This window comes from Ovis aries, chromosome 3 (assembly GCF_016772045.2).
Source record: "Ovis aries strain OAR_USU_Benz2616 breed Rambouillet chromosome 3, ARS-UI_Ramb_v3.0, whole genome shotgun sequence".
Lineage (NCBI taxonomy): Eukaryota > Metazoa > Chordata > Mammalia > Artiodactyla > Bovidae > Ovis > Ovis aries.
In genome coordinates this window covers 194,351,903-194,364,355 of record NC_056056.1, presented here as the reverse complement: position 1 = coordinate 194,364,355, position 12,453 = coordinate 194,351,903, and the positions used below count along the sequence as shown (strand labels likewise).

The window sequence follows — 12,453 nt, the reverse complement described above, 5'->3', positions numbered from 1 at the left end:
TTTAGGGATGCCTCAGTAAATGGAGAAGGAAATGGCAACCCTCACCGGTGTTCTTGCCTGGAGAATCCCAGGGACGGGGGAGCCTCGTGGGCTGCCGTCCATGGGGTCGCACAGAGTCGGACACGACTGAAGTGACTTAGCAGCAGTAAATCAGACTGACAAAATCCTCTGTCCTCATGGAATTTACCTTCTAATTTTAAGGGGTGATAGTGTGTACCAAAAGTGTACTCTTAAGTCACTATGCTATAACACTTTCCCCAGTGACAGGGATTTGTAAAAATCTCTCATCTTCCTTTCACAGCACTTTGAGGAAAATAAGAAATCAGGACAGAATTAGGAGGAAAAATAAGTCGCTGTTTTCTAAGTACCATCTACATGCACTTTATATATATTCTATTGTTAATCCTCATAAAACTCCATCAAGCAGGTATTGTTATACTATTAACTGATATAAACCAAGGAATAAAAAACAGGCTGATGTAAAAATTTCATTCTGAATAGATAAGAATAAGAATAAATAAAATGACAGGGATTTCTTTGCCTTCTCATAACAAGCCATGTCTGTCAAAATAAAGGATAGCAGCTATAAAAGAAAATGAGCTGATTTGTCCCAGATCACACAGTTAATAACGGTCATTCTAAGACTGGGACTAAGGTTTATCAGACTCCGAAGCCCGGGCAATTTTGCCATATCATGTCCAAACAGAAACCTTTTTTTCTTACTTCTACTGTAGCTTATTTTGTGTAGAACCCTGCCAAATCAGTTTGTCTTAGAACTGGACAAACAAGTCAGGCAAAAGAATAATGGGGCAAAAACTGTGTTCAGGATATAAAGAACTTGTGTGCTGTTGAAGATAACAATCTTTACCTAGTGTCACATTTTGTTCTTGTTTTATTTTGTTTTATAAAGTTTCAACTGAAAGTCTGAAAAATCTAATACACTTATCAAAATTTTTCAATGCTGAAAGATTGCTCGAGGCTTATCTTTATTCCCCTTCCCAAATCCACTTGAGATGCTCATACTGATCTTTCTTTTATTTTATCAAAGTAGAGTTGTGGGCTTCCCTCGTGGCTCAGTGGTAAAGAATCCACCTGCCAGTGCTGGAAATAGGTTCAATCCCTGGGTCAGGAAGATCCCCTGGAAAAGGAAATGGCAACCCACTCCAGTGTTCTTGCCTGGAGAATTCCATGGACAGAAGAGCCTGGCAGGCCATAGTTCATGGGGTTGCAAAAAAATCAGACATGAATGAGCAACTAAAACAATAATAGTTGGTGTACAATGTCATGTTAATTTCAGGTATAGAGCAAAGTGATTCAGTTATACATAAATATATGTATATATATGTATTCTTTTTCAGACTGTTTTTTTTACAAAATATTGAGTATAGCTCCCTGTGCTATACAGTAGGTTCTCGTTGGTTACCAGTTTTACATGGAGTAGTGTGTATATGTCAGAGAAGGCAATGGCACCCACTCCAGTACTCTTGCCTGGAAAATCCCATGGATGGAGGAGCCTGGTAGGCTGCAGTCCATGGGGTCGCTAAGAGTCAGACACGACTGAACGATTTCACTTTCACTTTTCACTTTCTTCCATTGGGGAAGGAAATGGCAACCCACTCCAGTATTCTTGCCTGGAGAATCCCAGGGACAGAGGAGCCTAGTGGGCTGCTGTCTATGGGGTCACACAGAGTCGGACACGACTGAAGCGACGTAGCAGCAGCAGCAGCAGTGTGTATATGTAAATCCCAACCTCGTAACATATTGCCTTTTCTATTGAGACTTTCATTTCTTTGTTCTGTATACCTTCACGAAAATTTTCTTTTATGGCTCAATGAAAAGTCTACCAAGTGAATAAGCCCACTTCCAGTAGCCAGTCCATGAAAGTCCTTCCCGTGGAACTTCAGACTACATTTCACACCCCTCACTCGCTCACTTCCACACCTCAGCCCCTACAGTTTGCTCACCTTGCAATATCCTCCCCTCACCCTGTTGGAGTTTACACCCAGGTTTTACACAAATGCCGCAGTCTCCAAGGAACCTCTCCTCTTAAGTTACATAGACTTTTATCTGTATTACTCTTCCGATATCAGTTGATTAAAACATTCATTCAACGCATGTCTATTAAGCTTGCATTGGTATTTGATATACTTTTAGTGGCTAGAGTTTAGAGAATATCATGAAGTTTACAGATTTGCCCTGTATTTTTGGTTATGTATGCACAGGCATTATTTTCTCATCTAGCCTGTAATCTAGGACAAGGATGTGTGAGTTACCTTGGTAATCCCCACAATATTTCAATCCCAACTTTGCACATAACAGGCACTCAATCAATTTTGGCTGAATCAATATATTCTATGAATAAAGCACAAGAAAATGCATGAGTGAACTTCAGTGTAAAGTTCTGATATCGCACAATGATGATGCTGATAGAGTATGACATCTTATAGTCTCTTAGTAAAAATTATAATAATAATTGTAGGGTTATATTAAAGATTAGGAAAGAAATACATGAAGTGTGGGGCATGTCTCTGGTATTCAGTCAGTGGTAACTATTCTGGCCATCATAACTCTACACAAACAAAAAACTGATATAATATTACATGGGTACTTTTGTTATTAATAGGAAACCAGACCAGAGGATTTAAAAAGAGAGACAAATGGGGGGAGCATAAAAGTGGGTAACAAAAGTGAGCACAAAATAGCATGGGGAAATGGTCAAAGAAACAAAAAGAGAACTAGGATAATGACAATAATCTGTCCAAACCCTAAACAGGATTTGTATCACTGGATACCTTTCCTGCTCCAATAACCAATGATGCAAAGGCATTTGTCCCACACCATCGCATCTAGAATTACAAAATCTTTGACAGGACTGCACGAGATGCAGGTTCTGAAAATACCCCCTCTTTCTTCCCTGTGGGAACATTCCTTGTTACTGAGAACAACAGTTATGCTCAGTAAGAAGTGTCACACAAATCCTATAAAGGAAACCTCAGACAATGCAGAAACAGCTCATCTGGTAGAGATTACCTGATTTGTAAGTAGATTAGAAGAGTGAGAGCAAATTCTGAAATGTCTAAAGGGATAGAATTTCAGCAACTGGCAATGTTACCTCCTACATAACAAATCATATATTGATGAATTCAATACTTTTAAAATTGAAATCATGGATAGGCATTATAAGAAGGAAAATGAGTTTTATCAAAAAAATTGTAGACAAGTTTTTAAAAATCTTTCTTAAGCAACAAAAATTTACTGTATAGTACAGGGAACTGTATTCAGCATCTTATAATGACCTATAATGGAAAATTATCCTTAAAAACTACCAAAATATATATTTCCCATACACCTAAAACTAATGCAATATTGTAAATCAATCACACTTCAATTTAAAAAACTATCATGACCCTTTTTTTTAAAGCAGTATCTTTATTTTTTGGCCGTGATTAGAGGCTTGTGGAATTGTATTTCCCCAACCAGGGATCTAACCCAGGCCCTCTGCAGAGAAAGCACGGAGTCCTAACAACTGGACCACTGGGGAATTCCTGTAACTGTCTTAACTTAATTAAAATTTGGAGATTTTTACATTAAAAAAAAAAAATCTCTTCTTCATCTCCAAGGGTATAATGCCCTGATTATCCTATAAACATGTGAATATGAGGCCTACATAAGTGAAATGATGGAATACTGTCAGCTTACATGAAGGCTAGGAAGCTGTGGTCCCAATTATAACTGTGATAATAGTAGATTCTGTGTGTGTGTGTTCGTGTGTGTGTACATGTTAATCTCTCAGTTGTGTCCAACTCTTTGTGACCCCATGGACTGTAGCCCGCCAGGCTCCTCTGTCCATGGAATTCTCCAGGCAAGAATACTGGAGTGGGTTGCCATTCCCATCTCCAGGGGAGCTTCGCCTCCCAGGGATTAAACCTAGGTCTCCCGGCAGATTCTTTACCATCTGAGCCACCAGAGAAGCCAAAAAAAGTAGATTCTGGCTTGTAATAATTCAGTTTCTTTATTGAACACATACCTCCACTTTTGAAATATTAATTATCTGAATAACAAGCAGGTTTCAAGAAGAATTCATGACCCAAATTAACCTCCCAAACTTCCTACAACTTGAAATTCATTCTTTTGCATTTTAAAAACTTTTTAGTTCAAGAGTCTCTTATTGAAAGACAAATCCCTCTTGACAGGGAAATCTTTATCACTGTTACTAATGCCCTAGTTGAAATCACATAACAGGAGCTGAGAGCAAAGGCCTAGAAGAACGGAATGCACTCCTGCAGACACACACACACAAAATGATTAGGGAAGAAAGGAGGAGAGCTATAAGGAAAAGAAAAAGGGGCAAGGAGGGAAAAGGCATAAAGGAGCCTTGATTACCAATTAAAATATCTGTGTTCGTGCATGGGGGCCTACATACATTTGCAACCATTTCCCTGCAAACAGCTATGCCTGAACAATATTGAAAGTACCAGTTGTTCTCTAGTTATGAAAATCCTAAATGTTAACCTGGCCAACAAGGTAGAAAAGGCGAGCAGGGCAAGAGAAAAGAACAAGACAAGGGAAATCATTTGTTTTTCTCTGAAGCTTCTTCAGACTTCCTCAGACAGTATTGCATACTCAGGAACTCTCTGTTTCCAGAGTCCCTCCTGCAGAAAGGATACGGGAAAATAAAAGAGGCTATGAAACAGAACCAAAGCCTTTGAGTTCCAGGATAATTGGAGTCTTACTTGAAAGTTTCTGGAGCTTTATTTGAATTTGAGCTTAAGAATAATAACTGTCTGTACCAGCACAGATTGTCTAAATGTGTTCAAATGTTATAATATTAAAAGTAAATTAATCATTCTAAAAATTCCCAGTTGTGCTTTTGAGAGTAAAATATCAACAAGATGCTAAAAACTACTATGGTAAGACCACTGGTATAGTGGGAAGGGCAGGGTTTTCAAAATCAGGCTAACTGACCTTTGTTAAAATCCTAGTTCCTTTTCAAAACTTTATATATATTTCTTAACTTCTTTTAGCCTCAGTTGCTTCATTTATATATGAAAATACATATACATGCATGTATATATATGTGTGTGTGTGTGTGTGTGTCTTCTTGGCAGAGATATGAAGATAGACGATTCATGAAAAAGTCTCAGAATATAATTACACCTGTCTCAGCCACATTTAACAAATATTAACTGTGATTATTATTCATTAAATTCTAGAATATGGCATTGACCAAAGCATGAGATATTAAAAAAAAAACTATTCAACTTCACTACCACCACATGTGGCCCCATTTTGATTCTAAGACTTGTGAGTAAAAAATAAGAAAAAAATAAACCCAGGTCAAGGCTTTAGGAGAGTCTAATAGCTACAACTGGGAAAATCTGCAAGTGTAGGATTAATCTTCTAGAGTGTATTCAAATGTAGAAAAGACCCTTCTGTACTTAATCATTGTAAACACCATAGTACAACAATCTGATGCGCAGAGGATCCTGGTGGGCTACAGTCCATGGGGGTCACCAAAGAGTTGGACACAATGTAGTGACTAAAAGACAATGTATGCTTAAATGTGGCTGTCTTAAGACATGATGTGCCAAAGCTCTTTAAAATCTTTTAAATCTTATATATCTCTAGTACATGTTGTTCTTTTGTTACTTTTGAGTTTTTTAGGAGCTGCTGCTGCTGCTGCTAAGTCACTTCAGTCGTGTCCAACTCTGTGCGACCCCAGAGATGGCAGCCCACCAGGCTCCCCCGTCCCTGGCATTCTCCAGGCAAGAACACTGGAGTGGGTTGCCATTTAGGAGCTAAATCACCCAAAATGGATAATGCACTGCTTTGCCACCAGGAATGAGCTTGGGCTATGACCAGTAATCTGAGGCAGATTGTCTTCCCATTTGTAATACAGGAAGGCAATATGATGTAACATTTACCTGTCTGAAAATAGTTATAATCATGAGTTACTTTTTATAATATGTTTTTATCCAGAAATTTGCTCCAGAAAAACTTACATCTTAGTGTCACCTATACACTTTTCTTTCTAGCCTTTCCTAGGACTGTATATTTAAAACTTAATTTACCCTTAAAATTATCCCCAAATGTGACAATAGCTTCCAGATACATTGAGACATTACTAGGCTAAGGTCCAATTTAGCAAACGATCAGCGTCCCTACCAGAAAATAGAAACTTCAAACGGAGTTTACCCTCTGCCCTCTTCCTTTCACATATAAACAACTCATTCTGCCACATAAATAAACAAAAGATAAAATAGCAGATTCAAAGATAGAGGTTCACTACTTGTGTATGTTTCTGACATTTCTGAATTTATTTATTCTGAATGAATATCTGAATTCACATCGGTAGTTCAACCAACTAGCCTCATCTAGCATGGGTTTTAACAAGATTTACAGCGTAAAGAACAGGAGCTTAGAAACCACAAATGACATAAGCTCGCTGGTAAACACAGAGATAAAAGGAAGAAAGTGGATAGAAAAAGAAACCAGAACTTTTTCAAAACAAAGTGCCTTGTATGGACTTTTCATAAATTGTTGTATTTCATATGCTGTTGGGCTTCCCTGATAGCTCAGTTAGTAACGAATCTGCCTGCAACATGGGAAACCTGGGTTTGACCCCTGAGTTGGGAAGATCCCCTGGAGAAGAGAAAGGCTACCCACTCCAGTATTCTGGCATGGAGAACTCCATGGACTATATAGAGTTGGATATGACTGAGCAACTTTCACTTTTCCCATTTTAGAATGCAAATAAAAATTACACCATCTCACTAAAATCATTATATTATATTCTCATAAAAGTAGATGAAATGATAGATTGTTGCTATCAAAAAATTTCTAATTTGTGAAACAAAAATGTTGGTGAACCAAGCCAATGCAGAATTCAGTCTACATTTTTTCATACTTGTCCTACATTGTCATTTACTTCGTATATTTGGAATACTGAAGCAGCTGCTGTCAGCATTTGAATTAATTCTAACACTGAAATCCAAGTGACCTAAATTTCTCTGAAGCATCAGAAACTGCCAAGAAAACATCTTGATAAGTCTTGTTAGGCTTCCTAGATCGACTAAATAGGAGATATGTAAATCTCTTGCTGGATCCTAAAAAGATTAGACTTCCACCTGGCATATAACAAAAAAATGAGATGATTGATGTAAACTGCCAGTCTGAGAGCCTGACATGTTTCAGCTGCCTCTATTGCTAACAAAGTAACTGAAAAGTGAAGTTGTCAAGCTTGAGTTTCATCTTGTCCACATCCTGCCTCTAAGTATCTAGGAGACAAGAGATGCGGGTTTGATCCCTGGGTCCGGAAGATCCTCTGGAGAAGGAAATGGCTACCTACTTCAGTACTCTTACTTGGAAAACCCATGGACAGAGGAGGGTTCTGTGGGGTCGCAAAGAGTCTGACGCAACTGAAGCAACTTGGCACAAGCAAGACATTTTCTACTTTCTATCCTCATTTCAAATACAGGACATGTAATTCTATTTATTTATTGACTTATGAGAAGTAGGTGGCTATTTTGAAGATTTAAAATTCTATACTCATTCCTGAAATCACCATAAACAGGTTGCTTCTGTTTTCTATCAGCTTCTTCCAGCCTCTCCCCATCCCCATACACCCCTCTCTTCCTCCTCAGTAGAACAAGCCTGCCTTTGTCTCCTGCAGAGTTGAAACTTGAAACTTGTAGGAGTTGGTGTGTGCATGTGATGGGGGTCGGTGTGGTGGTTAATAAAGCAGGAAATGCCATCCTTGCCTCCTTTGGCCAGGATTCATATTTGAAATTGACGCTCTCTGGTGGCCATTTTGAGGGCTCTTGGGCAATCCCACCCCTCATTCACCATCTCTCACCTGCAGTGTCCTGGCAGGGTAAATGCACCTCCGCTAATTGATCAGGAACAATTTCTCCTTCAAATTTTGAGGAGCAGCGTACACGTTTAGCCTCTTTCTACTGGGATCTCAGCATTGCTCCATATAATCCAGTCCAGATGTAAGACAGCCCCGAACTAGCTCTGGCTGACCCACAGTTGACTGGGACGTTGCTCCTTTTTGAATGTAGCCCTCTCTTCTTTCCACCTCCTGGCAGGTGGATCCTCCCACAACCTTTTAAACTACTTCAGCAGGAGTTGGACACCAGTCCCTGTGTCATCCAAATTGCAGAGGACAGATTAACCACTCACAGCGAATTTCTTAAAGTCATGCTTGCTCACTGGGCTTGAGTTTGAGAAAAAGACCGCCCCCACCCTGCCCTGAAATCATAAAGGATGGTAGGAAACTGCCATGGAGATACTGAAACCATTGGTAACATTAGTCTGATTAGAACAGCACGTTCTGAGCCAAAAAAACAAGCACACGGGTCACTGGTGCAAAACTGAGTGCGTTACAACATCCAGTAAACCAGAAAATGTGTATATGATAAATACATTAATAATAGCTCACAGGAAAAAACAGAGCTTATTTAATGAATGATAGTGATATCATAATTGAATCGCTATCTGAAAAGAAAATAGACTGCTGCTGTTGCTAAGTCGCTTCAGTCGTGTCCGACTCTGTGCAACTCCATATACGGCAGCCCCCATAGACTGCTAGCCCTGTCTAAATATCATGTTTAAAATTAAAAAAGCAAAGGATGAAAGACTTCAATGTAAAAACATATATATATATATATATATATACATATTTTTTTTTAAATAGAAAAGTGCTAGGATTGGAAAAAAATTCTTCAAAAAGACCAAAGAAACTTTAAGAAACTATAATGGGAAAAGTTCTCAAAGTTGAATTCATCATAATACAAAGTAAACAAAGGCAAAAAAAATTACCATAAATAATGTTGGAAAAACAGAGATGGAAGAAATGTTTAAAATATATATAAGAAGCAGGAGGTTATATCGCTAATGTGAAAAAAAGAGCTTCTACAGATTGATTTAAGAAAACAAACGTGGGTATGGACTGAGGTTCATAAAAGAAGAAATGCAAATAAACAAAAAGTGTATTAAAAGCAGTTTATAAAAGATGCTGAGTCTCACTAATAGACAAGGAAACACAATTCAAAACAACACAATACTCTCACTGTTTCATATAATAAGTTAACAAAATTTTAAAGAATTATAATATTCAACATAACGGGCCATAGAAACAGTAGGGTTGTGAATTACGGCACACATTGTTCTATAATTTCAGTTTTGGAAATCTGCTCTATAGAAATAGACATATTTCAAAGAAAAAAAAGTAGGCCAAGAATGACTGAGACACATGTGCTGACCTAGAGGAATACCCAGAGTACACAGTTTAAATGAATACAGTAGCAAGTCAAGTCACGTATCTAATGATGATCCTATTCCTATGAATAAAAGTAGGGGAACACACGTATATAAATTCATGCAATTATATTTGTTCTATATATTTTTACATGTAAAAAGATATTCACCAAGTTGACTTTGTCTTTTTACACTTTTTTGTGCTATTTCGCTTTAAAAGACTAACTTTCTCATTTTTGAATTTTGAAAGAAAATTCCAACAAAGTGTGTGTGTGTGTGTGTGTGTGTGTGTGTGTGTGTACATCTGTGTAATACAGTATAGTATAGACCACTAATGCTCTAGGATTTCATGGGAGGGAGACAGGTATATGAAAAACATATGGCTTGATCAAAACTTGAAGGATGAACTTGGAGGAACTGGATAAACAAAAAAGAAAACAAAATAGGAAATAGAAACAAAATAGAAAAAAGAAAACAAAATAGAAAAAAGCAGGAAGGAAATATTATCTGGCTCATTTAGACTCACTTCAGATATTCTAAACCACTGGTAACTACGTATTTGAAAAAAATCAATATATTCCATGGTTGAAAATCAGCATCTGTATTTCCAGATTTGTCTGCAAACAAGTAATAGTGCTACTATTACACGATCCTGCATTAAATAGAATTGGTGTCACTATCAGGAAATTAAAGGCAAATTAGAAAACCCAAGGAGTCTTAAATTTCTCAGCATTAAGTCTACCTTTTACTTTTTGCAACCAGAAGTGATAAACTGCAACCCACAACAGCCCAAATAAATGAACTTCCTTTACCTTAGCATTCACCATCACCTTCATTCATTGCTGCCTCTATACTGTAAGATAAGCAGACTTTTTAAAATTATATATTGAGTAACCAATATGAATTAACATCTGAATACATGTAAGCTGGAGCTTCTTGCTCTCCAGAGAATCAGAGCTGGAAATAAAAGAATCTCTGTTTACCTAAGTTTTAATCCTTTCGTAAAATTTCTTTGGCTCTGAAGGCTGCATGAAACAGGTGAGAGAAAAGATTAGTCAACTGGAACCAGAGGCTCCTCCTTTCTGTGTTGTTTTGTCCAAACAGTTAACCCTTACCTGGCCAGAGCTCTGACTATGACATCGTGTTCAGAAACTATAGGAAAACTCAGAGTGTTCACATTAATAAACTAGCTGAACCTCTATTCTGAGTTTTTTCTTTTGTGCTTTAAGAAGTCTTTTGTAAATCAAAGAATTACTTACTGATTTACTCATTCAGTAGGACTTACCTGATAGCTCAGTTGGTAAAGAATCTGCCTGCAGTGCAGGAGACCCCAGTTCAATTCTTGGGTTGGGAAGTTCCCCTGGAGAAGGGATAGGCTACCCACTCCGTATTCTTGGGCTTCCTTGTGGCTCAGCTGGTAAAGAATCCACCTTTAATGCAGGAAGCCTGGGTTCTATCCCTGGGTTGGGAAGATCCCCTGGAGAAGGGAAAGGCTACCCACTCCAGTATTCTGTCCTGGACAATTCCATGGACTGTCCATGGGGTCGCAAAAAGTCAGACTTAACTGAGCAACTTTTGCTTTCACTTACTCATTCAGTAAAGTAAGACGCTAATATACTAAGCATGAGTTCAATTTCTTGTGTGACTGGAAAATGTAAGAAAAGATAATATCACAAACAGAAACTTGAAGAACAGAGTTGTTTTAGGCAGGAACATTCATTTCTACTGGGTGCCACCACTATTTTTGAACAGTTGACTGAGGTGAGAAAAACACCATTTACCAATTATTCTTATGATAACTTTCTACCTGGGCTTCCTAGGTGGCTCAGTGGTAAAGAATCCGCCTGCCAACACATGAGATGCAAGGGGCGAGTTCAATCCCTGGGTTAGGAAGATCCCTCGGAGAAGGAAATGGCAATCTACTCCAGTATTCTTGTGTAGAGAATCCTATAGAAAGAGGAGCCTGGAGGGTTACAGTCCATGAGGTCATAAGAGTAGGACACAACCGAGCAACTGAGCACACACACAACTTGCTTGCAGAACTGGATGAGCGAAATATTAGGGACAGTGTCCGGTGCTAAGGTGGTCTTTTCCAAATGGAATTTGAGATGAAGTTTGAAGCATAGTTTGGACTGATTTGTTAAAACAGGGAAACATAATACAAATGTATTGTGATGCTTTAAAGTGCCAGCTGGACCCAGCTCCAGCACTGATGAGTTGTGATCTTGAGCAAGTTCATTAGCCTCAATATTTTATCTATGCCATGGGATAGTTATAGCACTAATCAAAAAGAATTGCTGAGATTACAGTTCTTTCTTTCAACAAACACTTGTTGAGTGCCTATTCTATGCCAAGGGCTTCCCTGGAGGCTCAGCAGTAAAGAATCCGCCTGGCAATGCAGGAGAGGAGGGTTCAATTACTGGGTGGGGAAGCTCCCTTAGGGGAGGGCACAGGAACCCACTCCAGTATTTTGCCTGGAAAATCCCATGGACAGAGGAGCCATGAGGGCTACCGTCCATGGTGTTGCAAAGAGTCGACAAAACTGAAGCGACTTAGCACACATTCTATGCCAAACGCTATTCTAGGTACTAAGGATATAATAATAAGCAACGTAGTTTAAATTTCTACTTTGTTAATTCTGGTTAAAGGAAGGATGAAAATAAGCAAGTCAACATAGTAAGATTAAGAGGGACTCTTGGGACTTCTCTGGTTGTCTAGTGGTTAAGAATCCACCTTCCAATGAAAAGGATGTGGATTCGATCCCTGGTTGGGGAACTAAGATCCCACATACTGCGGGGAGCCCCTGTGCTGAAAGGAAGATCCCGCATGCCACAACTAAGACCCAACGCAGCCAAAAATATAACAAATACATTTTTTTAGAAAAACTCCACTGAAGATGAGTTCACAATCCAAAACCGTTTAAAAAAAAAAAAAGTAGTTCTCTGTGAGATTTTTTTTTTTAAGACCAAAAAAAAAATGTATTCCTTGTAATGAGAACACTTAGGATTTACTCTCAACAACTTTCATGTAACATCCAGTATTACTCAGATGAGTCATGTTTAACCTTACATCCCTAGGACTTATTTATCTTATAACTGGAAGTTTATACTTTGAACCACCTTCATCCAATTCTTCCTCTCCCCGACTCTGAACCATTTTGAGTTCAGATCAGTAACTCCTGTCAGCTCTGAT

The 12,453-nt window shown here is 38.4% G+C and overlaps 1 protein-coding gene across 4 annotated transcripts in view; it reads right to left on the bottom strand.

The window, feature by feature from the left end:
• SLCO1A2 (solute carrier organic anion transporter family member 1A2) overlaps positions 1 to 10,314 on the bottom strand; it is a 115,582-nt gene extending 105,268 nt beyond the window's left edge. For 3 of the 4 annotated variants that reach the window (XM_042247448.1, XM_060413324.1, XM_060413326.1), the window contains exons 1-2: positions 10,245 to 10,314; positions 10,074 to 10,114 (exon numbers count right to left, since the gene is read on the bottom strand). Coding sequence is in view for 2 of the 4 variants with exons in the window: in XM_060413324.1 (XP_060269307.1) it covers positions 10,074 to 10,097 (24 nt within the window). In the remaining 2 variants the exon portion in view is untranslated. Of the gene's footprint in view, positions 1 to 10,073 lie in introns of all 4 variants that reach the window. The other variant, XM_060413323.1, reaches the window with a different exon arrangement.
• Positions 10,315 to 12,453: the final 2,139 nt, after the last annotated feature.